We start from the raw sequence: 27,958 nt of genomic DNA, 5'->3' as shown, positions 1-27,958 counted from the left end.
CACAGAAAGGCCTATTTTGGTCGCGACCCTTTCCATTATGTTGTCAGAAACTTGCCCCCAAGGATTACACTGCAGCCAGGGCAGCCCATTTCATCACTGCCAGCTGAGGTGCTCTAATGGATCTAATTCCACAACCTTTTGTACCTATTAGTCATTTAGACTAATGTAAAGATAATGTAAAGATCCCGGGTTTAAAAATACCAGAATGGGCCTTTAATGCATGTGAGGCCTTGAGCTAAAAAAGAGTAATAAAAGATGAGGATGAAAATGCTTTTTTTATGTGATTCTCATAGACGATAAGCTTGGGAGCAGATTATATAAGATAAAATGTAGTCCGACCAACAATCCTAAAAAATAAAGAACATAATGAAATGTCGGAAAAGTACAACATGTGTGCAAGGATGTGACTTTTACAACAGCGGAACGTAAGCCAAACTAAATGTATGAAATACACACACACAGATAAACAGCGAGACGGGGAGAAAAAAAAAAACTGTCTTTCTCTTTCAGGTGCAAGTGGGGACATGGAGCAGCTCTGCACTGATGGATCTGCAATATGCCTTTCCACACATAAACCATTCTTAAGAATGCATAGCATATGTGGAGGAGGAGATGTGGTTACTACGGCGTACAGAAAGAAGCAGTCTGTGGCTGAAAAATGAGCGCCATGACTCAGACAGGTTATATTTGCAGCTTTGGATGTTAATCTGTGATCAAGGTGGAACTGGATTGTAATGAATTTGCCGGGGACCCGGAGAACCGCTCCGGCTTTGAACGCTCGAGTCATCCGAATCTCCGGTCATGCATTCCTCTCCCTGTGTCTGCTGAGAGGAGAGGTCAGGAAGAGGGAGAGGGTTAAGAAAGAAGGAGAGGAGACACTGCTGCAATTTATCTAATGCCTTATCCAGACAGAGAGCTTACAAGTGTACTCTCTAATGTGTCTGTGTTTATGTTCTGGTCTCGATTTTTGGTCTGCTGCAAGCACAGAGAAACCGTTTTGCATCACAGTTTATATCTTTAAAAAAAAAAAAAATCATCACGTTGCTTCTCCCTCCGTCCTCCTCGAGCCTTCTCGAGAAACGCTGAAGCCTTTATGTCAACAGCTTCGCTTTGCCTTTTCACGATCGGGCCTCTATGAACAATATTTTCTTGCAAGTCCTTCCTCCCGCTGTCAACTCTCTTGTTATTTGACCCCACTTAGTGCAGTGAAGCAACAGAGCCATCATTCAGCCATGGATGGGGAAAACAGGACAACCCGGAGAGCCACCTGAGTGTGTGTGCATGTGTCACGAGTCACAGGTCCGGCCGGAAAAGAAGTTGCCCCCTTTTAATAGAGCATTTTTAGCCAGCGCAGCTGTTGTATGTGCGCGCCAGTGTATGCCATTCCTTATCGCTGGCTGAGGAAACCCTTTTCCCTCCCGCTTGACCTCACACACAGCTTGAGGAGGCGCACACACATGCCTATACACACTCAAACGTACACACATACACACAGCAAAAGAAAAGACAAACAGTTGGAAAAGTAAAATAAGAGGGCCTCAACTCCGCCGAGCTGGTTCTGCCCAGCAGGGTTTCTGATGAGGATGGATGAGCTCCACTTCTCAAGTGTCAGCCTATGAAACCCGTGGAATGCTGAGAGAAGAGCGAAGGGGGCAGACTAAATCCTGGTATCACCGCTGGACTCTGGCAACAATGAGCCGAAAGCCTGCATGACCCGCAGGGACGCCATTCAGATTCACAAACCGAGACGCTGCAAAGCCGACCCGCTCGGTTTGACTTTCGACAGAGCAGATTCTTGTTAAATCGTGATGTCTTGTTTGTTTGAGAGGGTCGGAAAAAAAACACACAGCACATCTGTAAGCACTGGGTTATCTGTCTGATATACACATTTCTTCACTGAATGTTAATTTCAGGTTAGATTATTTTTGTCACGGGCACGGCTGAGTGCAGTAAGATGATAAGATTGTGCATTTATCATGGGTGGATTATCTGTCTGCATGCACCGCCATTCAGTCTCATTGCTCCGGCTAATGGCTCGCTACCTCTAGCTAATAATGTAGACAAGGTCTGTGCAAACCAAAGCTGTTGCACATGCTTTTTCTTGATAGCTTATGGTCGCTGCAACATATATTAACTTTGAAACAGCTAATTGAAATGTCCAAATCCTATTTTTTGGTCTCAAAGACTGAAATCAGCCTTAAAACACCCACCATATATTTCTTTTAGGTGTTGAATAAAGAGAACTTTCCCATACGCTACTAAAACCCCCAGATCCCAAGACAAAATACCAGGAACATGACCTCAGTGTCCTCGCTGCTAGCTACGGCCCTGCCCTACAGTAGAAAAACAAAAGAAGAAGAAGCCTCTGCAGAGAGGGAGAGACACACAAGTTCCTTAACTGTGTTATGTAATACATGATGCAGAATTTGTGGAAAGTTACAGATTTTAGCTATAAATAAAGCCCTTTTCCACATCAGCATTCCACTTAATGGAGCAAAAAAGCACTGCTTTGGATCCATTTTGGCCTTGAAGCGTTTAGAGGTGATAGCCAAGTTTACCTAATCGGACATCAGACGAGCCTGAACAGCAGCAGACGCAAACATGGTGAGGAGTAACTGTGAGTTCATGATTAGATGTTTCAGTCTCCAGATGCTTGTTTTTGTCATCTAATCAAGAGCTCATTTTCTCACTCTGAAGATAATGACGGTCAGCTACAGTAAATGCTAATTTGTTTGGCTGTGTCGGTGGAGTTAATGAGCTGAGAAGCACACGGATGACATTATCATAACCGACGTTATTGTGAAGCCCATCCAGGTTAATGAGATCACATGTTACCGGACCGAATCCGTCCGCAGCTCGGATGGACCGCTCATCTCACAAATGTGAAGCCGCGGCGCGCCGTGACGCCGAACGCCTCTGGAACGCACAACCAAAACATTCATTATCGCCGCTCTCGGTGTGACGTCGCCGCTCAGTGAGACGCAACACTGTTTGCACAGCCTGTATAGAGACAAATCTGCCATGCAGCTACTGTCGCAATCCTTTAACTCCTAATGTTTGTCTCCAAAATATGCCTGGTTGCTAAGCCTTTACACAACCGCCATCATCTGTTTTCTTCTTAGAACTATCGAACCCCCCCACCCCACCCCTACACCGACACGGATGATGTTTGCTGGAATGGCTGCGCAGATCTAATCAGATGATCCACAGTTTAACAAATGATATTTTCTGCCAGTTTGCTTCACTTGATCCAATTTTGCACCAGCAGACATAAATCAGTATGGAGCAAAGAGGACAGAAAGAAAAAGATTAGACACGTGGTAAAAGCATGCAAAGAGAGATTTAAGCGTGCAGTTACAATATTATATACGTTATAAGAAGATATTAGGACATTTTAGATTTTATTTTATATTCTTAGTCTTTCATTAATGTTTCTACATCCAATTACAGAAGGAGCCCATGCAACCATCATTAATAAATGTTAAATTTATAGTTAATTAAACTTAACTTATTGTTATGTTAATGTTTATACATGAACTCCACAGTATTATAAACATCAGTTGCAACTTTACAATAATGAATTGCTTGATAAATGTTTTATAAACCATTTGGTAGCATGTCTATGAAGGCCATGTCTATAATGCATTATAACGCATTACAAACTTACTTATAATGGGTTGTAGTGCACATTCAGCCCGTATCATATAAGCTTCTTTATAACAATCATCATAACTCATTATCACACCATTGCCTATAATACATTATAAACATTCGTATAATCCATTCATTGTTTATTGGTACCTGTTGTCAGCGTTTTGTGTGCTGTTTACTTAATCTTATTTTTTTTACTCTATTAAAAGAAAGTGTGTTCATAAAGTGCATTTCATATTTGTTTGGAGTGTTTAACTAACTATTCATTTACAATGTATTAATGATGCTTATTATAAAGTGTTACCTGAGTTATAGTTGTTAAACTACATTAATAAAAGCCTAATTACAACTACATTATAGCCTGTTTAAATGTTATGATCTGCTTATAATCTGATTTTAAATGTTATATAAAGCCTTCCTGCACGGGCTTCATCATGTGTCGCTCTGTGACAGATGTTACACCGGACTCATCAGTGACTTTGCTGACTGGACCGGCACCACGCAGTCATCCGGTGCACTGCTGCATGTGGTTTCTGTTCTATTTCTGACAAAAGGGACAAATGGCGCAAAAAAAAAAGCCACGGGGGGAAAAAAGAGAATATGTCAGTTTCCTTGGCAACGCATACACAGAAAATCAAAATTGCTCGGGGAAGTGAAAGAAATATTACTATGGTAACGCACCTGCAACACACACACCCGGGCAGTGGCACACTTGTTGATCGTCCTCTCTGAATCATTACTGTGGTTGATGACTTATTGACAGCACCATTCCATGTTGCTGCCAACAATAAACAACACAGTTGATGTTTTCCCGCTCAATATTCCATATACTGTGTGACTATTATTGACCTGGAGCAACGTGACATAGTTACAGCTAACCTCATGCCTGATAGAATCATATGCATACACACGCTGCCTTCAAGTGCTGTTGGATTTATCCGTATTACAACCCTGCACAACAGTAAATAGAGACAATGAAGAAAATCCTCCTTCCATGGGTTATAAAGCTTTTAATCCACTGGCTTGAGCAATCAACAGGGTGTAAATCCACTAATGAGTTTTGACCTTAAGAGCAGCGTGGCTCTAAAGATGGCAATGTTGGTCTATCCACCAATCTGAAGATTGAAATATCTCAAATTTTGTGTAGACATTCATGGTTTCCAGATGATGAATCCTGATTCCTTTGACTCACTGGTGGCACTAAATGAAAAGTCAGCAGGATACCAAAGTGTTCATTAATCCGGTGAAATATTTCAGAATCTACTTGATGGGTTGGCGTAACATATTGTGCCGACCTTCATGGTTCCCAGAGGATAAATCCTAACGACTTGACATGATGGTTGAGGCCATATAACTGCAAAGCTAATAAGCTTCAGCCTCGCCTGTACTTTGTGTATAGTGCTAATTTGCAAATGTTAGCATGCAAACACCCTAAACTATGATTGTGCACATTGGTAAACATTATACCTGCAAAACTTCAGCATGTTGATACTGTTATCATGAGCATGTTAGCACCATCATGTAGAGATCCTCACAGGGCAGTTAGCGTGCACTACTAGGAAGACTCAGTCTTGTTTACCCAGAGGATTTGAATACATGTCAAATCATACAGTATTTAGTGTCGGAACCCATCAGCAATTGTCCTTTCCGTCATTTAGCCTCTGGTGGATATATCCGGTCCGAGACTTCCTCTCCCGTGTGCAGGTCATCGTTTCAAGTCTAATTAGTGCGATTGCAATGCAATAAAAGCTAAACAAAAGGTATGTTTGTCGTCAGCACTGTGGCTAATGCCTTTGCAAGTTTGCTCCCCACATGGACTGCACGACACCAAAGCCCACTCAAATGTGATTGTTTAAACCACTGACAGCAAGCCGACTACAAATGGATACCAGAATGCCTCCGATGCCAAAGCTCTGTCCCTTGAGTTCAGATTGTGCATCCCAAGGAGTCTTTTTTAAATTACATTTTTACGAATTGGACCTTTAAACGTGTACTAATACTGCAGGAAGGTATCAGAGGCCCAGGAAAAGGTCGCTCACGGTGATTAAAGACACTAAAGAGCTTTCCAAAATTCTTCCCATTGTACTTTGGGTTTGTTTTCCTTCTTTTCGTGTTGCAGCTGCCTTTAAATGACCCTTGAGCAGAGTTTCTGTGCCACAACACTGATCCACAGGAATGCACAAGTATTTTTCAACACGTCTTTCTTCCCCCTCCTTTTTTGTCTTTTACAGGTTGGCTCCATGCATGCATGTAATAGATTGCTTTCGCTGACCTGAAACCTCCTCATGGTTCACATCTGCTTGTAATTACTGACCACCCTCGCTTGTCAGCCAGTGCTGTGGGTCTGTGTGTGTGTGTGTGTGTGTGTGTATGTATATGTTTGTACATGTATCTGTCACACACTAACAATTAATTGGCTTCTCCACCTGTTTTGGGTTGTCCCTGACACCGCCTGAGGGGGAAACTAACCACCAAATTATAGATCGCTGTTATCCACACACAAGTTACATAACCCCAGTAGGAAAGTAATTTGACGGTATTAGGCTTATCATTGGCTGTAAAATGTGAGGTTATAGACCTCCAGTATGGGAGGTCATGCAAACAGAGTGTTCTGTGAGGAAAATTACCTGTTATGGGTTTAAAAGCAATTATCATACCGCCCATTCCAATGCAGAGAAAAGGGCAGTTAGTTGTAGATTAAGTGGATTAGGTCATGTAGTAAAGATCATATTGATTATGTAGACAAACCTTTTTTTTTTACAATGTTTGTTTCTGACAGTAGGTTCCAGCTTCTAACAAGGCTTGTCAGCCAATTATATAATGCCGTCGGTATCACATGGTATCTGTGTTTTGTCAGCGATCAAGAGTCTTGATAGTTGCCTGTTTAAAAACGTAAAAATGGCTGTTTTACAGCACAGTACAGCTCTACAAATGTAAGAGGACGTTGCATTTAAAATGGTACTGGCTCGCGTTAGTTGGCTAGCGTTAGTGAAGTTAATGTTAGCTAGCATAAGCAACATTAACATTAACTACCTAGCATTAGCTAGAGTTGTTAGTTGCCAGTTTTTTGGGGGAAAAAACGTAAAATTACAGTACACTTCTACAAATGTAACAACATGTTACATTTAAAATGGTACCGCCTCACATTAGGTAGCTAGCGTTAGTGACATTAACGTTAGCAAAGTAAGGTTGGCCAGCACTTGAGGGGGCAGATGATTGGAACAACTGCGCTGTTTTGACATGAATGCAATAGTGACTAACACCTTTTAAAGTTAGTACCAGCTAACATTTGTTGCTCTCAGCTCCTCAAATGTTTCATATCAATGTCAATTAAAATATCTGAAGATGTAATGTGAGGCTCAGGGAAACTGTTCTGGACATTTGAAGCCAATTTTAAGGTGAACAGTGATTAAGACTTGATGCAGAATGCGCAAAGGGTTAGATTTCAGTTCAAAAAATCACATTTGTGTTCCATTTAATGGATGAAAAACACAGATTTCGGATCAGTTGCGGTCTTCGAGCCAAGGTAGTCAAAGTATATTCAGTGAAATGAACATGCACAGGTACAAAGTGTTTGGAAATTCAAACAGCATATACATTATGATTACATAAGCTGCATTCGTCCGGCCAAAAGCAGAACGTGCTGTAATAAAATACAAGTCCATAAAATCAGTAGAGGAAGAAAAAAACACAAGCATTCACTCACAAATTACTTACACAACTGTGAGCCAGTTTTTTGTCCTTTCCAGCGAGCATAATCATGCAGAGGAGGACAATCTGTCCCACATTTTCCTCTAAGAATCACATTCTGACAACAAAAGCGGTGTTTACTTCAGCGCACTGTGGTGATCGTTTATCTTATTTTCTAAGACGGACCGAAATGCAAAAGCTTGGCCGAGCCGAACTGTCAAAACAACTTCTGTGGGGACTTCCACACTTGATTTTGATTCACTGAGCAGTTCAAAAACATGCTCCACGATGCACATTCTTCACGAGGTCTCGCTGAATTTGACAGCTTTGTATGCACTTCTATGGAAGTATTCTATCGTGTTTTTAGCTTTTTGTTTTTTTCAGGTGAAACTGCTTAAGAGGAACTCAAATTATTCTCTTTATAACTTTTTGTCTGTCTGTGGGGGGGCCACTGTAAATCAGCGAGGAAATCCACGCTTGGAAAATTAGCGCAAAGCATTCATGTGTGGGTATCAGCTTTCACTGCGTGTTGTTTTTCGTCTGCCTTTGCATTTAATGAGGCCTTCCTGGCTCCGTCACAAGAATGAGCAACTTACGAGTGTGTGTGCCCCAAATATTACCCCCAATCATTGGCAGGCACATCTAAAGCCTCGGGGCGGACTTCAAACATTTTAAAGACAGATTTGGGAAGATTTAGGATCTTGCATAATGGTTACGTAAGCTGCGAAAGCAAAGAAAATCAGGTATTGTATCAACACTACAGTTGATAGTAGGAGAAGTTGAGATAATGTGTGGATGGTGGATGGCAGGCCGACCACAGATCACATCCAAAAATCTGTCAGTGTGTTTCTCTGTCAGCTGTCGTTGGCAGACTTGGTTTATGTCAGAGATATTAAACTCCTGTTTGCAACAGTGGACTCGAGTATTTCGAGTTTGTGTTTGTGCTGGAGAGCAAACTTAAAGTCTGTGCACATGCGACTAACATTTTCAAATACAACTCTATCGCTTGCCTCTTCGTCGTAACTTTCCGATTCGCCGATTCCTCGACTTCACGATCACTCGTCCATCAAGAGAAACCGGAGTAAAGTAGAGCACAGCTGTGTTGAACATGCGACTAATTGCTCCTCGCCCCTACTTTGCCTTGCAAACCATTCATTTGCTTGCAAGGCGTGTTTGGAAACCTTCAAATATCTTGGGATGGTCCAGGAGCCAGACTATGAAAAAATGGATAACTTTACTGTTTTATTCCTCTCATCTCCATCCAGCTTTATCTCCTCCAAGATTGTAATTTGAGTGAGGGGCTTTCCACAATTCACATTTCTGACCCTCCCAGGTTAAGTGTTAGTTTGCTGCTCTCTTATTGGCTCCTTAATCAAATTAAGGCAAGCTTTGACAGTGGTGGACTCAGGAGGGGTGGGGGGCTGCCACCATGTTTGAAAAAACACAGCAAAAGTGTGCTCCTGGATGCCCCTATGGAAGATAAAACATGACGAAGTGCCCTCTAGGGTGGGAAAAAATAAGTAGTGAACTGCCCCCCCAGATACAACTGGTGCCCTTTTTATTTGTCCGCCCCTGCCCCTTAAACATCCTGTGTCCGCCACTGAGCTTTACATTACTAAAAATATTGATGTCCCTTTAAATATTATACAAATACAGTATAATAATAATGTTTTTGTGGGGTTTTTCGCCCTGGGTTTTGCCTCCCAGGGCAACCTTCAAGCTGTCTTGTAGAAGTTGTTAGAGGACATAAGCAGCTTAACAGGAAGACAATATAATTGAACATCAATTCATGTTGTGTTTTCATCTTCATCAGGTTGTTCAGATACGGTTAGTGAATAATTAAAGGCGTACTACGTAGGATTTGTTGCTGTTTGTAAAAATGCCATTCAGAGGTGCATTATGCAGTTCTGGAGAGAGGAAGGTTACTGTTGAGTGTCATGCCTGAGTCGTCAAACAGGTCACCAACTTTTTGGGCTGGTGAGCCTCCAACTCAATGCTTAGCTTTAAGCAATCCACAGATAATTTCTTTTTTTTTTCTCTCAGACAACTAGTGTTAAAGAAAACCATAGTGTCATTCTCTAGGCCGATTAAAACGTACACAAATAAAAATAATCAAATCTGCAATTATCTCGTCGGCCAATATGTGGCCCTCTGGCATCGCATCTCGTTTCACACACACACACACACACACACACACACACACACACACACACACACACACACACACACAAACCAAGCTCTATAAATTCTCCTCCTCTCTCGCTGACCACGCTCGCCAACTGAGCTAATGAAGCTGGTTAATCATTACTAATCCTGTATGGAGAGTAGAGCTCTTATAGTGATTGTCGTGTGTGTGAGCGTGCAAGTTGGTGTGTTGGATCATGTGCGTTTTAACATAAATAAGTGGAAAAAATGCGCTCCACTCGAGCTGAGACAAACTGATTGTGACCTGATGGCAGCAGTGGAGACGGCCTAGGCAATCGCCGCTCAGTCCTTGACCAGCATGCGTGTGTGTGTGTGTGTGTGTGTCTATGTGAGTTCCTCCAGGCCTACACAGTACAGTATGTGTGTTACGGAGTGATTTGAAGCTCAAATTAAGGTCACAACTCAGCGGTAAGCCCAACCACTTGCCAAGCAGACCCGAGCAGATGACAATCGCAGTCTTTCAGCGACCAGAGGTGGGCACCAATCTTAGTCAACAGACACTTTACGGCTGAAGAAATGGAAGGATGACTCGCCAGGAAAAAGTGCCTCGCTCGGAGTGATGATGGCTATAGATCGGTTTATTCATCTTTTTCATCAGCGGGTGTTTAATTCAGAGGCTGATCTCACTTTAACAAATTGCAGACGTATCTGGTATTCCGCATTTCAGGCTTCTTGGCAGCAGCTTCAGACAATCAGGAAATAACATCCCCAGAATGAAACTGCAGCTCGTTATAGAGTGATGTAACGACTGTGGCTCATGCATCAATTTCACTCATGCGATATCAAATTTCCGAGTCTGGATGGAGAGACTCATGCCACCCCACCCTGACAAAAATACGATCCCTCAGTGGCTTCCCAGCTGTGTGTAATTACTCTCCTTAGGTGTGGTTTGCGGCACATCAGTAACATTTAGCGTAAAAAAACATTAGAACAATCATAACAGTTCCCAGTGCTCCGATGGAAGCCATTGATTTTCTACAAAGCTGGCCCGAAGTACCAAAAGATCTTCAGTGCCAGGACTGAATAGTAAGAGACAGATGAAAATGACTTAAATCTGTAACAATAAAAGTCTCCATTGACTCTCACAACTGTCCTTATTTTCATTATTGTTCCAGAGCCAGGTTTAACATATTGAAATCGCTTCTTTTGTCTGACTTAAAGTTCGGAAACCTGAGTAAATTCAGTTAACTGTAATAGACCACAGGAAAAAAACAGGAAATATTGACATTTGAGAAGCTGGAAAGTGAATTATGGCCAATTTTTGCTTTAAAAAGGGCTCGAAGGAATCGTTTACTAAATCAAAATAAATATATAAAGGTCCATATGCTCATTTACAGGTTCATATTTTTATTTAGGGTGTTTATTAATCAATAAACATGCCTTGATGTTAAAAAAATCATACTTTTAACTGCTTCAGCACCTCTATTTACTCCATTTCAGTGCCTGTCTCTTTAAGGCCCTCCTCCTCTGTCTGCTCTGATTGGTCAGCTCTCGCAGGCCTGAGCAGGCACCGACCACCGTTTTTTCCGCACTCTGACAGTGTTTTTTTAGAACAATGGCAGTGCTGGGGCGGCGTGGTTTTGAGAGTATCACGGTATTTATATATGAAATCAAAAGATAATCGTGTTATAAGAAACATAACATCATGTGACCTTTAAGAATTAATGAGTTCGTATCTATCTTCTTTCCCTGGACAAAACCAGTCAGTTCCAGCTTCCTCATTTATAGCTCAAATCACATCACTTTATCTCAGTTTGTGGGCACATCTCTGATTGTGACTCGGTGGTTAGTTTGCTGAATCATGTATTTTCTCATCCAATTTGCCGTTTTCCCCAAAGAATAGCAAAACATGTCTGATGTGAAAATAGTTGCATCTGCTCACAGTGACTCAACAAATGTGCAGCTGCAGAATAGACTGACCTGGATATAAATAAGTATGTGGAATCGAACAGTCGAAGTCAGCATGCCTGCATTAACGCAGACCTTCAATACATATACAGTACATCTGTGTGTGTGTGTGTGTGCGCGCTTTATCTGTCAATCAGTCAAAACGGTTGTGTAAGTAGCCCCGCGGGCATTACTTTCCCATCGGACGTTTTCGCTGTCTGAGCACTCGACTATGTCGGCACCGTGAGAACGGGATCTTACGCACACACATGCACGTTTCACAGGAACAACTCCCAGGGAAATATTGTACCACTCCATCAATCCTGGAATGTTTAATAGATAGATCCAGAGATTAAAATTGGCATCTGTGCCAAAAAGCTGTAACACGTCAGGCCTCACATGTAAAGTGGGAATGCGACTCATGCGGCCCAGGATCGCCTTCTCTTACTGTGAAGAACAAAATCCAACATACTATCATGGCTGCTTAACTTTCCTCCTCATGCCAAACACCTTTCTAGTGGCCCCCAACTTTTTGATAATCAAAAGTTTAAAGGTGCAGTATGTAAGAATTGGCCACCTGTTGAATTCACACTCCAAACAAATAGGGGCAGCATATCACTGCTAATAACTGCTAACTGCTGCTAACTGTATTCTGCTTCTACATCCATGACTGTATCTACTGTCTACTGTTAGCTCAGTTAGCCATGCAGCTAATTGGACTTCACTTCGGTTGAGTGTTGGTGCTACCTCTGCTGGCCCGCTAGGAGGAAGCGATTTTTCAGGCCTGGGGCTAGCTGGTTAGCATGCTATCTTCAGTAGATACAGTATCTCTACAAGTCAGCACATGGTCGTCTTTGACATAATGTCAACTATTATTTCTTTACATTCTGTTGATACTTTGAGTTCATTTTTGAATATTTTAAACTAAAAATTCACATATTGCACCTTTAAACATTTACGCAACAATTTAAAAAGTACATGGGCACACACACAACAGTTACTTCCTGTTGTCCAGACCGACACATGACAGATGTGACGCCTGAAAAAAAAGACAGGAAGCGATTTTTTTCTTAAAGTAGTGCGGCTTCACAACCAAACAACTAGCATTAGTGTTCCTGGTGTTCTTAGGAGACGTCCCAAAGATTGTAATAAACACAAGAATTTATTTATTTATTATTTTACTTGTGTAACAGCTGCTGTCTTCTAAAGACTTTTTAAGACCCTCAAGCGTTCGACATTTTTCCCCGCCTGTCAAATCCCACAACAAACCTGATTTTACAGTCTGGCTGCGAGCATTTCAGTTAAAGGACGGTTTTGTAACCGTGGACTGGGCCTCCTCCTCCTTGCTCAAGAAGATTTCCTCACAGAAAACGGCCAAAGGGAATAGACTTCACATGCGGGTTGTGTTTGCATCGTTTGAGGAAGTGGGGTTACAACTGTCATTTAAGATAAGAGCGGCTCCTGAACCATTTCATCAGCACATTCTTAAACTGGATGGATTGGACTTTCATCGTCTTCTCACATTTTCTGCATTTATCCCAAACACCTTCCATTACAGCAGATCAGAGCGCAAAGTGTATTTACTTAACACCTCTGTCTTTATGTTCCATTGATGCAAACGTGTGCAAGATTATACGTTGATCCTATTAGGGGATAGTTTATTTTCCGCACAAATGGCGAGAACACGAGCCAAGAAAAGGTACGGCACATTCTCTTGTTTTTCCCCCCTCTCTGTGCTTCTTCCACCGTATCCATTTAACACAGCGGGATCAGAGTAAAGTCTCCATAAGACTCTTTATTTTCCACGTGGGTGCCGGGTCCCCCCCTCCCAGTTAATCCTGCGAGGTAGTTAAAGAGCAGGGATTATAACTTTGCTGAATCCGGACGACGCTGATGGTGAAGATGACAGAGTTTAAGGCAGAGCTGTGGTCACTTTGCGAGACACATGGCAGCGTATTACGGGGCGACTTGAATGCAACGTGTGCGCATGAGCCACGCATGCAGTCGCACATATGTTGAGGAGATTGCAAACAAAAAATATTGTTTGTGTTTTGAACACTTTAAAAGTCCTTACATGTGATACTTTACTCAGAACAGCCACCATGAAAGATGTGAAAATAGTTCTGTCTTGTGAGTTTTGACAACGATGCCTTCACTGTCTCTTCCTTGTTGCTGTTTTTCAATCCTCGTCCCTGTGTTTTCACATGACAATGTGATCAATGTGTTCCACTTTACGTTTGACTCCAAACAACATAAAGGGCCCCTTTTCATGCCCCAGGGCTCGTCCTGCAGGAGGAGGTGGAGTCTGGACTGACTCGGCAGCTTCCGATGGAGATTGAGAGTCTTCCATGACTGGACTGGAATGTATGACCGAGGCTGAGACGCTGCAGATTTCAGCCCCCGGGGCTCTTACTGATGGCTGGACAGCTAGAGAGCTCTTTCTTCATGCTTGATACTTATAAATACACATCACGACCATTGCCAAAGACTTTTGTCATGTATCTTACAGCTCTCTGTGTTTCTGTTCCTCCATGTTTCTACTCAATCTCCACTGTAAAGTTAGAATCAAATAAAATATCAGAGATTATGCTTGTTAAAGCAGAAAATTCAACATTGGTTAATGTTTTCTCTGTAGCATATTGATTACAGTGTGTAACGTGTGTAAATATATGTTACACACAGAACGAGACATTGTTGGATACAGGGAACGTAACATTTCTATCAGACTGAATAGAATTCAATGAAAGCTAAACTTTTAATATTTGCAATATTAATGAGGTAATAATATAAACTCAGAAATATTATTTTTTTCCATATCTGAATGAGCAAGCTGTTCTCAGAGGAAAATTAGGTCCCCAGAAAACAGTTTGAAGCTACAAAGGTGGCAGGGTCCACCACATATAAACAAAGTAACACAGTATGAAATTGTGTTGTGCTTTAAGGTCAGTTTGTTTATTCAGTCACGAAAACAAAGAGAGTTTGTTTATTTAGTTTGTTTCGGAATACAAAATCAGCCAATGAAGATATTTCTTTTGTGATTAAAACTTCCTCACCAAAACTACATAGTGCACCTTTAAATGATCAGTAATTTCTGTATCTGCCTTTTTTTTATCTGTTTCTTTTAAATATAAAAAACAATCACATTTAAAAAACACAAATCATATAAAATTTGAAGAATACCAAAAGAAATACACTTTGTAGAGCAAGCCTTTCATTTATTTTCGTCATATATTTAAAGGGACTTTGCGTAATTTGCATCTTCAATCGTAAGAAATAACATTTTGCTCGCTATTTTCAACTTCCAACAAGAAACCTAGCGTTTTAGAGCACTAGGACATTAGGAAATCCAGGGATTTTTCAATGAAAAGTGGTGAAAACTAAAGAAACAACCAGCTTTAAATAAAACTGTACCACCATAAATTGACTATTTTCAGCTGAACTTAATCTATAACAATGTGATGCAAACCAGTCAAAAACAATAAAACCGCTGCACACAAGAGAAAACACTCCAAAAGTAATTCAATTACTGTTTCAAACCATCAGCCTCGTTTCAGTCCAGGAAGTTTTAGCCAAGTGTAACTTCCTGGAGACCGACGCCACACCCGTCACTGCCCAAGCGATGCTTTGTTCTCCCTGGACAGTGGATGTGACACTGCATGTGTGTGTGTGTTCGTGTGCATGTATTTGTGCACGTGTAGCACAGGTCAGCGTCGGGTCAGCTGCTCTATTATTGATTTCCTAGCGGAAAAGAGAGTGAACACAGCGCTCCGCTGCTGCCGTCCTGCCAAACACACCGACCAACCTTCAACTGACCGAAACATGTGCGCGTATGAATGGATGCCAGTGCTGAATGCTGGAGCGTTAACAATAACGACTAGGTGTAGAACAATTTATACACAGGCTGATAGGTGCTAATGGGGTGTTTAATTAGCATGGTAAACTACTTATCACCATTCCGCTGGCACTGCTCCGCGAGAGCAATCAGAAGTCAAACAAAGTCTGTTTCTCACTGTGAGCTGTCGGTTGGATTACCGGTGAGAGCTGGAAACTAAACCAAACAAAGTGGTTTAAAAACAGTCCAGCGCTGAAACATGATGACGACAAAATTATCCAAAATGTCTTTCACAGTCTTTTGCTGACGCTTTAGTGACAGCTACAGCCAAAAACTGAGAATGTGAGAATGTTTTAGGGACCGTATGAAAACCATACGCAGGGTTTGAAGCAAAACTCACCCCAGGATTATTAACATTCGTCCATTAACCCTCCTCTTAGAAAAACCGCAACACCCTCAACACTGATATCTCAACTCAGCCCCCATTTTAAGCTAATATAGTTAGCGGAACAACCACGTTAGCACATTAGGAGTGAAAATTAGCAATTACAAAAAATTATTTTAAAAAAACCTTTCGTATTCTGTATTGCAGCTGCTCTCTCTGATGAACCAAGAGTGAATAAATAAACAGTTGTTAGCATTGTTACTGAATGAGCTAACTTAGACTTAGCATGCATTAGCTTGCAGGTTTGTGGCTGCTGCTTCACCCATCGGTGCAACAGGCTGGGTTGTGCTGAACATGCATTATATAATAGGTTAAACATTTAAATGTAGTTCACACACAAAGGCTGTAGCTACTAATTAAAACAACCAGACTAACATCCCATTAGCAAAAAATAAAAAATACATCACCTATTTTCCTACCTCACCTTTTCCCCCTAATAATTTGAGTACACTCCCTAACTTTAAGGCTCTGCACAGCCCTATTTAAGCAGCTTAATTTGAACTACAGTATATTACAGTTTCATGTAAGGCAGCAACCTCTAGTGGCTGTAGGAATTATTACAGCTGCAAAGGAGGACGTGTATATGACGTTTTCTCTTTAGGTGCTGCACTTACACGAATTTTAAAAAAACCTGGCACGGAGAAAGTGAAATTTACACAAACCACCTTTCCAGGGACTGTCAGTGTTTTCACTCAGGAGTCTTACTTTGAACAATGCTGCTCGTACATGCCAACTATCAGTCAACGCAGTGTTTATGAGTTACCGTGGAACACTGAACTATTTACAAAGGACACAGCCGATTTCCCGCTCTCTCTCCTCCACCTGTTTCACATAATAGATAAACAGATAGAGCCTGCCGTGATCGTAAAACCGAAAACACATTTTCAAAATAAAAGGAAGCTTTGTGAAGATTTTGACACGGGGGTGGAACACTGGTTTCCCGGAAATTTACGCCGTCGAGTTTCGTCACCCAGCGTAACTCTGACCTTCACAAGAGATCGTCGGGAGATTAGGAAGAAATTGAAAACCCTTCTTTACCTTTACGAGCCTGTTTGTTCGGTTCTTTCTTGACCACAAGAATGAGATTTTGGTTTGTCTAGAATATCACCACAATACCTTCAGGGAGAGACTGGGTGCACACAATGGCTGTCTTTCATAGCTTATATTCAAAGACAATTGCATCACCTGTGTTCCAGTATCTCTACTCTAAAATTATCATAAAATATGTAAAATAAAAATAAAAATTATCATAATAATTCTAAAACTGTGAACACAAATACTGCTTGATGGATGGAATTATTCATCCACACATCCATCAGTCGGCATACACACATGCAGAGCCACTTCCTGTTCACATACTCTCATCATTTGACTATAAACAAGTGTCTACCAGCACACACGGTGATTATGCACCCTGAGGATTTCCCATCATTTAAGCCTTGATCATTTTTTTGCTTATTTCTGTTCTTTTTCCGTCATATTTTGGTGCTATAAGAAGCAAAATGCATTTTTTTTGCGAATATTGATAGAAAAAGCACACTTTTAATGAAAACGTTGCTCTCCGCAGCTTCGCAGAATGAATAAATGACCCAAACACCTATAAATCTGCGTTTACATCCACACCAAGCACACGTACACTGATGTAAATGATAAAAATAGCCACTTATTTCCTCTGCTAACGGCGCTGGTTTCATGAAATTCAATTACACGCCGAGAGAGAAAGTAGACAGAACGGAGGGGAGAGGAGGAATATTAATAGACTCTAATAGACTGGAAGGTAAACAGTGTGTGTGCCACGTTGAAATGGGCATGTGTGTGTTCGCGCGTGCACCGCCACAACAGACACGTTGATCCTCACATTCCAGCGGCAGCCTTGAGAGCAGCTAATCCAGTCTTACTCGAAGGCCCCCTTGAACTCTGGGGGTCACACTTCTGCACACATGGCTCACAAGTTGCGGGTTAAACGCATGGGCGCACACTTTTAAAACGTCCTGTGTGCAAACATGTGCGTACCAGGCGCGTCAACGCACCATACACTGTGTATCTGCAGAGTGTGTCACGGAAATCTGTTATTCCTGGCACCGTCTGTGTTATTCCTCTTCTTAGTCGGAATATTTCCTTCATCGAGCCTCTCGAGATGTCACCAGACTGGAAACTTGACTTCCAGCTTCATGCCTGTCATCATCTGTCTCTATCTTTCTGGCCTTGATTCTATCAGTCCACCTGTCTCCACGTGTCCGACTGCTTTCTGCTCGCTAATGATGATCAGAGCGAGCACCTTCGGGCGGGTCACGTACGCACGAGCCACCGGCGACCGTATCAGCTAATCTCTGACAGGCAGCCATTACCATCGTGACGCTGACTGAGAATGATGCGGTTTATTTAAAGCCGGGCACGCCGCTGTTCACCTTGTGGCTTCCTTGCTCACACTCACTCGTAGTAGACGGTCATGCCTCGAGACGGTCACGCCTCGTGCACAGCTTTGCGCATTGTCACATTGAGAGAGACCGCACGTCATTCATTGCAGAGGGAGGTGAATGGCGGGCGGTGCCATCAGATCAGATGCTGAAGCAATACAACACAACCAGGAAGTAAACACTGGCTTCACCGAGACAAAGGGAGACAATTTTCCCTTATTTTCCTATAAAAGTTTCTTGTGATTGCTATGTGTCATGCTAATAATGATTGAGATGTACTTCCATCCAGAAATGATGATCATCAGGGGGTAGTCATGAATCATACAAATACTTGACATTCACCACTGCTGAGCCATTTCATTATTCATGAACTAAACTACCCACACCAAGCCGCACATTTCGGTCATGATAGCACGATCCGTGTTGCTTCGGCAGTTTGGTCCAGAGAGTTCTGCAATGTTCTTCCAGCAGCGAGGGCTGAATTGACAAAAATGCAATGCAGGATAAGATGTGCATTAAGAGTTACTGTCATCCAATATCAAAGGATAAGCATGTTTCGTTTTTCTTGGAGTAAGACAACCTCATTGTCAATCTGAGTATCTATATTAGCTTGTTCAACAGATTGTGTGGCTCAAATATGCAATACTGTACTTGTTTAACGCTTTTGTTTTTAGCATCGCCAGCTTTGCAGATCTTTGGCCAGTCGGTGCGCCCGATGCTGACAAAGGGAATCAGGACACGGTGAATGAAGACAGCAGAGATTAAAGCTAAAAAGTTGGAAAGGTGGAGTTGGAACAGAGGGTAGCGGATATGATAAAAATAGGCGAGAAATGGATTACACACACTGCTGTACTGGAAGAACTTCATGGAAGCTGCTGCTTTTGCAATACAAAGAAAGCAAAACAAATGAAAGTCACTACAGATGCACGATATTGTATATATTATATAAGTAATTTTGGTCAATTGCACATGCTGATATTGCAAAATAAGGAATCTACTTAGTTGACAGTTTGTGTCACATGCTCATAAGAAAAGCATCATCCTCTCAGCCTGTCATGTCTGCAGAAATCTTCATTTCAGGACAATGCTGGCACTCATTTTACAAGCCTGATACTGAGGACGCACCGATGTCTTCTTGCATCCCTAAATACAAAGCTGCACTGAGTTACTGAAGTTAGTAGAACAGCAGCAAACTCAGATGTGATCCAAGGACTTTCGCTCTTATCAGCAAATGTACTCCTGAACTGGATCTCTATCATAAGAATAACAATTCGGTCACTCTACTGCACGTCTGTCTCATTAATTCTTCCTGATTTCATACGCAGACATCCACTCAAGGTCTTCCAGCTTGTGGCACGGACTTATACGTGAGCGCACAAAAACACATGCACCTTGTTAGAGGAAAAGCGCTCGCAGACACACTTTCCCCCAATGCTCTTTGACCTTCGGAGACACACCAAAGACACGATCACTGATGCAAACCCGATGTTCCTGACTCGCTGACCTTCTGCGAAAGCTTTCCTGGAAATTTCTGACCTCCAGTAAAGAGTATGGGTAATTGTTTTCGCCGCAGCTTTAAATCCGTGAGCAGCGCTCTTAAGACTGCTGCGAGATGCAAATACAAAAGCGCTCGAGGCCGTGAAGTGTATACGAGATTCAACAGCTTTGGCTGGTTTTGGCACGGCTGTGTTTTTAAGGTCGACGAGAGAGCAGCAGCTGTCTGAGGTGTTGAAAACATGAGCAGAGACGTCTCTGCCGGACAGCACGACCCGTTCTCGTTATTAAGCATCCAGCTCTGCTTTGTGTGCATGACTCATGTGTATGTGTGCGCTCATGTGTGGCTGAGTGCAAACATCAGCGTGTGAAGATTACCCGGGATGGTAAACTTGATTAGTCCTGTCCAGCATCCAGTGCATTGCACCATTCTGCAGCACTTGCAAATCAGGGCGAACGTGCTGTAATGGTTCTTTAAGATTCTCAAACCGTGATGTAATACTTCTGCACTTCACACAGCGACACGGTGATTGACATCATGCCCTCATGGCTTTTACACGAACAGCCAAGAAGCATGTCTAACCTTTTCATGAACCGACTTACCAACTCTCTTAACTTTCCCTCAAGAAAAGAAACACCTCTGGATGAAGTAATGACCAAACCAGGGCAAAGCTGTAAATCAAGCTCCTTTTAAAACACCTACAGCACATATTTTTGTTCAGGCCTGCAGAAAGACTCCTAGTAGCGCATCTACCCCGGCAAACAGTAGATCAGATCTCGCCAGAACTTTCTCTTCTGCACTTCCTCTGCTGTGTTTTCCCCCCTCAGCCTTCGACCATCTCCATAAAAAGACAAGTCTTGGGGAGGGCGGACTTCTCTTTCGCTGTTGATAATAAAACAAGTGCCTTTCCCTGACAGGGTCTAGAAAGAAAAACGAGGGACGGACGGTGTTGTCATGACGAGCCAGAAGTGACGGCTGTGGAACGCCAAGATGCGGTTTTCTCTTTTCCTGCCGTGCAACACATGCAACACCAGAGCGGGGATCCTTTCAAGTGTGAGGTTAATGAATGCAGAGGAATGTCATAACACATGACATACATGAGAAGAGGTCATCAAGCCCCGAGCAGGGCGGTCATAAGACAGCAGGGAAAGAGGAGCATTTTCCCCCGAAACTGGACTGAAAGGCTCGGGTAATGAAAGCAGAAATGTCTGAAATAATTCAGTATCTGTGCGCATTCCTAGTAGCTGCACTCCTGCGAACAAAATGTCCACTCCTGCGTAGTTCCCCCTCTGGGTCAGAGTGTGCTTAGGAAAACTTGTGATCAATGTAAATAAACCGCTGATGACTAAGAGGCCGCATGGATGGTTGATGCCATCCACCCTCCCACACACACACACACACACACACAGAGAGAGAGAGAGAGAGAGAGAGAGAGAGAGAGAGAGAGAGAGAGAGACAGGCATGAGCACAGCTGTTCATTTCAGTCACTCAAGCACCAACAATGGGCATTCTCTTTTGGATAACACTTAAAATCAATAAAGATTTAGGCCCAATCCCAATACATCCCTTGCTCCTAACACTTAGTCCTACCCCTCTGTTTTTTGCGTTCACACCTAGGGGGATGGGGGGGATCCCAATTCTTGTTGGGATAGATGGGTAGGGTGAAGTGTTAGGGCTTTACATGGCCCTACAAATGGAGTCTTTAAACTCTGTGTTGTTTCAGTGTATTATGGTCCTCGTCTTTATAACGAGCATAAAACTGGAGTCACCGCCTTGCAGTTGTGTGCCTCCGTGCACCAATCAAGTTGCTGTCCCTGAGCTATGGCATTGAATAATGGGCAGAACGTGACTGCCTTTCTATTTATTTAACAGACATCTGTGTAAAATTACAATCATAATTGTTGTTTGAATTCTTGAGTTATGGCCAAAATTGTTTTTTGTGAGGTCACAGTTACCTTAACCTCTGACCTTTGACCACCAAATTGCAATCAGTTCATCCTCCATTCTAAGTGGACATTTGTATGTGTTCTTGAAATGTGGCATTCGTGAGAAAGGGGCGCCATGAGGTAACTCTGCTCTGAGGGGCAACGGGGAACTCAAAAATGTGGGGTAGGGGTAAAAATTCGAAATGGGATCGAGTGTTACGTATATCCATCCAATTATCCTGCAAAGCCTGCAAAACACATTTTTCAATTTGTCTCATGACTGGAGCCTTCATGGCTTTTTCTGCCAGAGCTGTTTGTACTGGGAGTGGCACGGGAGCAGAGCAAACACACTTACCGCAATAGAACAAGGTCACACATCAGCAGGTGAGGAGGCGACAGTGTGTTATAAAATGTTTGCTCTCGGAGCTACGGAGTTAGAGGAGGAGGGAAAAAGAGGTCATTCGAAGTTGCGAATAAACAGCGGAGCACAGCGAAGTCAAATGTCAAGAGCAAAGAGGAGGACAATAGGAGACAAAAGTGGGGGAATTTGGTGCTTGTCTTAACAGGTAGCTGCACCCTGACAAGGGTCCCTGGAAGACAGAGCGTTTTCTGTTTGGTCGGACTCAAACAGAGACACAGTCAAAGATGAGACAAATGATAGTGGAGGGTAATCAATCATTTCATCAACACTCCCTTTGTGTTGCTCTCTGTCCGCATTACTACTACTCAGTGTCAGCCACAGCACGGGCTCATCTATCAATCCAGTGTAGCCTGAGCTGATTAAAAAGTCAATTGCAAATCATTATCAAGCTCTTGTCATACTCCAAACTGAACTGCAGAAGGACGAAGCACCGGCTTCTCAAATAAACCCTGCATTTGACTGATAACCTACTTTAAAATGTGCACGTTGACCACGTTGAACAAGATTTCAAGACAAAGACGGTCCTTATTTGAATATTGGCCTCTGTGCCGGCTGGCTCGTCACCAGGATTAGCTCACTCGCATCAAACCCATGTATTCTGAAAGGTCCTTGTTCATTCATGTCTCTGTTGTCATTACGTGACATATTACTTCACGGTGCACATGACCCACGACTCAACTCCAGGCGAGAACACTAATCAGCGGGTACAAAACAACGATGTAATGGTGAGACAGTTGTTCTTACCAATGCAGGTCAGGAGTGACAATGTTTTCGGTGCAAATTTAAGAGTAGGCCCTCCAGAATGAGCACAGCACATAATACCATAGAGACACTGAATATTCAGTTGTACAGGACAAATCCTTACAGGAGCAGGTTATATAATCCACCTTGTGCAAAGTGTCAAGTGTGATTAGTGTCTTTTTGTATCAGATGACAATCTCCCTGTGTAGCGGACGTACGTTTCCTGGCAGAATCAATGGAGGATTCATGATTTGTTAAGCCGCTGAATAAACAAGTTAACAAGCTTGTCTGCGAAAGCCAAATAAATCTTCTGTGCTGAGCAAACAATTGGGAATTAGGAGGTTGATTCAAATAGTTAGGCTAACTTCGGTTCAGAGATTCACAGCTCATATCACACGCCAACATCGCTCTGTGTGGCGTTGCTGGTCGAGCAACTATAAAATACGTTGCCATCCATTTTTTTGCAGAAAGTCCTGGTCTCCAGAGGATGAATCCGGATGACTTTTGCCAGCTTGGAGTTGTCTATTGTGCTTTTTGGTGTTTAAAAAATACAACTGGTGTGGTTTGGCACAAAATCTTTAGTAGACATTCATGGTTCCCAGATGATGTATCATGATGACTTTGGCGATCCCAAAGCATGACCATGAGGTTGCACCATCATCAGGTCAAAGTTATATACTTTCATTGAATAACAAAGATATTCTCAGTGTTGTAAAACCAGTTAATAAATATATGTGCATTCTCTTGTAGCCTGTTCCAATCATCCACAGAAACCCTCAGTATAGTCTTAGACTGACATCTGTTAAGCCACAAGTTTGGCATTTCTGCGTCCGCAGATGCTCGTTCCTTTACAGACAACTGCACGGGCAGGACTGCAAGTCAGCACTAGTGATTGGTGGACATGTTGCAGATGAAAAAGAAGAGCCTGTCTGTGTTCAAAAGCCAAAAAACATGAATTTGCCTTGTTTTCTTTGTTCCTGATAAACCATTTTAAAAGGAATGATTTGTTCTTCTTGACATTTTTATCATCCTGCATGTGTGTCATTCTCGTAATCCTCGCAACACCATGTGAACCTGCAGACTGCAATGCTGGAAAACATATGACTTGAAAGACAGGAGCTGAGTGATCAGTCCATACTGTTACATGTTATCCCTGATGGTATTCCATTAGTACAAAGCCTTGACGCCATGAGTAGAACACATCACACGTCACTGCAACTGGAACGAGTGCGAGGCTGGGAATGAGAGGGGATTAAACGTTTACGCACTGGCGACCGCAAGGTGCTGTTACACAACAATCCCACTTGCGTTCTGGCTCCCTCTCCATCTTCTCCATCCCTGTGTGTCTCCAGCCTGGTAACCTAGAATCTGAAATATTTATCTGCCCTGGCAGGAATGACAAAAGCCTGCGTTTGTTTATCATCTACAGAAGGAGAGCGGCTTGAAGAGGCGTAATCGTCCATTAACACAAATGCATTTTGCTTTGGAACCGCTTCTTTGTCATATTTTAACTGCATTCTTGCATCAAGCTCAACTAAGTGTTGAGGATTTATGAGACAGCAATGAGCAAGCCTGGCTGCAAGTCCACTAGTGTTTGATTATGATGCACAGTCAGGACATAACTCTTGTGCCTTTACCTGCTGCTTTTTTGCAATAAAGATGTGGTTTAAGGTTTCCTGAGGAAAGTTTTCTTATATTTACAGTTAATAGATGCTGTCTGAATGAATTTCTTACCATATAAAGCCTCCACAAAGTAGATTACCATCCGTGACTTTTGTTTAGACACATTTTCCAATGCAAACTATAGTTTATTTTACAGCTTGGCACAGTCACGGTACGCACTCGAGACGCGATTACTAGATTTTTACTGCTTGCTCATGAAATGTAGAGTATCAACAGAGACTTTGCTTGACGTGCTTGTATGCCTCCAGCACACCCACATACTCCAGTGTGGCCTCAAGCACAGGGCAGGCTGGGAAAATAAGAAACAATCAGATAAATCAAAGAGATGTGACACTGTCTCAAGGCCAAAGAGGAAAATATGTTCAAAATGGAGAAAAGGCATGATGGTTTTATCAGATACCGAATCAAAGGACAGGGACAACGCAAATGGCATTAAATCCTCACCTACCCTTCCAAGTAAAAGATATAATATGTAAGATTTCTGCATTAAAATAACAAAAAATTAAAGCATCAGATGACATGTCAGAGAAAGAGGAAGAGAGAGCATTTCTACCTCAGATCAGTCAGATCAGATAGATTTTCATCAGCAATGGTAGTTGTTTAACTGTGAAGACAACAACTCACATGATCCTATGCTACTTCATGATGTCATCAGACTAGGTCTTTTGTTTTCATTGTTTAGACTGACAGACCAAGATTTTTGATTCCAGGCTTAATCATTTGATCCAATGAAACACTTTGAGCTGTCCTACCACAATCACCAGAATGCTGACTAGCCATAACACTAACTTGGGTATCTGAAACAGAACTGAAAGTTTAGCTGATTAATCAATCAAAGAAAAAGAATCAGCAACTATATGGATAACTGGTTGATTGGGTAAGTAATCTTTTTATGCAAAAATTGCAAAAATTAAACAGCTCCAAAATTAAACAAAACTTGCTAAAACTAAACCTAACCAAGTAGATTTCTAACCTAAACCTAACCAAGTATATTTCTAACCTAAACCTAACCAAGTAGATTTCTAACCTAAACCTAACCAAGTAGATGTCTAGCCTGAAACCAACCAAGTAAACTTCCAGCCTAAACCTAACCAAGTAGTCTTTTAGCCTCAACCTAACCTAGCAGATTTCTAGCCTAAACCTGACCAAGACATTTTCTTGCCTAAACCTATCCAAGTAGCTTTCTTGTCACTGGAAAATAGTGAAAAACGCCCTCAATTGATTGATTGATTTCAAAAAGAAAGCATTAATTGCGATAATTTTTTTCCAGCCAGATATTTTCTGCTGCTTATAAGCAAAGTAGCCCACATGGCTTTGTACCTCCTCACTTCCCCCAGCTCTTCTTGGGGGATCTTGGGGGTATTCCCAAACCATGTAGGACATATAATCCCTCTATTGTTTTCTTGGTTAGCCCCAGGTATCCTCCCTCAACTGGAATACCTCCACATGGTGGCATCCAGCGTGAACCACAACCTGCCGGATTCCACTACCTCAGCTGACTCTGCTCATTCTGTATGTCTGAGCTCTTCATCCTGACCCTGAGGGTGAGCCCAGGCGTTCAAGCAAAGGATTTCAGATGCTTGTATTCGCAATCTCATTCTTTGGGACACCACCAAAAAAAGTTCAATAACAGAGGTGAGCATGAATCTGCTGCATTTTTCACCACCATTGTCTTCAGACATACTGTGGTTTTTAGCATTGTGCTGGAAAGGTGCCCTATCAGTTTTGGGATTGAGTCCAATCAACTCACCCATTCCAAAGGCTCTAAGTATTTACACTCTGCTATATCTAGTAGACCAGAATCTGAATAAACAAATAGGCGCCCAGATGCATCAAATTTCATTCCTCTCCAAAGATGACAAGCACTGACGTTGAGTGCCACATCAAGAACAATTTGGCCCGAGCACTGACGCCTCATCAGCCTGCGTTGGATGAATTTTAAACGCCATCGCTGTGGGTCATGTGGCGACGGCTTTCACACCACACAGCCACACTCCAAAGCACAAACCCAGACCGCAACGCGCCATCGGCCGAGCCAAAGAAAATTCCTTTGTTTTCCAAATCAATTGCTTGTAGCTTTACGAGTGCTCTCAGCCACAGAAACATTAGTCATAAAGAGGAGACAGACCGCTGGAGCAGTGAGCTGAGGATTCCTCACCACTGGGGAGGAGGAGAAGAGGGGACAGATGGAGGAGAGATGATAAAGTACTACTACTACTCGGTTCCCACATTTGAATGAACCTGTTCTGCAGGCAACCTGTCGCTTCTCCGGAAAAGCTTTCTAATCATCGTCAGACGGGTAAAACGTGAGCTCCAAAATGCTGAGGGGTTTGGTTTTTGAAGGTGAGGTTCTCATTCCGTCATCGTTCCTCGCGGCCTTGACCCATAGCTGTGTGTTTTGCCCTCATCTGGCCAGCGAGCTTCGAGGTGTAGAGTGTCAAACAAAACACCTGTGGCTGAGAAGTCTGCTGCGGCTCTGTGCGCCTATACCGAGCTGAAGTCTCCCCTTGAAACCAGGAAACATGTGTGGTCTTGTGTGCCTGCATGCGTCGGTGCTCTATATGCCACATGTCACTTAAAATGTTCCATCACAGGAAGTTTTTTGCATGTTGAGGCCCCTTTGAGCTCGGGTTTCTGTTTCAGTCACTGACTTTTTACAGGGAAATACTTTGATTTTGCTAAAATCTTAAAGTCATATCCATTTATTTCTTGCATATCTTAAAATTCATGCAAGATTGAAGTGTAAAAAAAAGCTTGTGACTGCATGAAATTAATAGAAATTCTGCAAAAGCACTTTAAATGCATGCTGTGAGATTTACAGGGAGACAGAAGTTTCAGATTCTATATGCAAAACTGTCTTAAAGTCATCGTCATGCAGGAAATAAACATCTCTCTCTGTTCACCACACAAGCACACACATGCACACACTCACACACACACTATACTTGCACGCGCGTACGCTCAACAGACCACAGAAGATGTAAACCCTCAAAGCCTTATCAGTGAACCTCCGAGTCATTATAATTAATTTATGGGCCAGTAAACCCAGTACTTACAAGATAGGAATTTTGCCTGTCGAGGAACACGGAGTCTCCCATGGTCCCGAATGAGTATCCACATATAAACACCCCAAAATGCAGATGCAACAGATGATATCCCGTTCAGAAAACAATAAGTCCAGAAGAAGTGTGTGTGTGCGTCGGAGCGGAGCGTAGGAAGAAAAAAAAAAGTCTCCACGAATCACTTGTGTCTCCCTCCTCTCCTCTATCTACATAAAAGACAAACAGAGACCTTGGACTACTTTATGTCGCCTGCTTTTAACAGTTCATGGCTTTACGCGAGTCAGAAGCGCGTGTCAGAGAAGCATCTGTGCCAGACAGGACACCACAGTGCGTAATGCGTAACGGATCCATACTGCGCGCTCCGCGGACTCTCTGCTGAAGACAGATGCTGAACCGAGCGCGTAGAAGCAGAGAGGGGGGACTGTCAAGTGAGCTGGAGTGCGAGGCTTCCGGTTGAGATTTTCAAAATAATATCGGCTTTATTTCGTATTTCTAAACAATTAG

General features: G+C 42.5%; 1 protein-coding gene across 1 annotated transcript in view; it reads right to left on the bottom strand.

Moving 5' to 3' along the window:
- The window catches only part of LOC141020357 (rho GTPase-activating protein 6-like), a 49,023-nt gene extending 21,327 nt beyond the window's left edge, over positions 1–27,696 (bottom strand). The window contains exon 1 of the mRNA XM_073495405.1: positions 27,449–27,696. Within this exon, the coding sequence (XP_073351506.1) occupies positions 27,449–27,490 (42 nt within the window). The 5' untranslated portion in view covers positions 27,491–27,696. The remainder of the gene's footprint in view (positions 1–27,448) is intronic.
- Between the last annotated feature and the right edge of the window lie 262 nt (positions 27,697–27,958).

Source organism: Pagrus major, chromosome 24 (genome assembly GCF_040436345.1).
Source record: "Pagrus major chromosome 24, Pma_NU_1.0".
Lineage (NCBI taxonomy): Eukaryota > Metazoa > Chordata > Actinopteri > Spariformes > Sparidae > Pagrus > Pagrus major.
The sequence above is the reverse complement of the archived record's forward strand: the minus strand, read 5'-3'. Positions and strand labels throughout refer to the sequence as shown.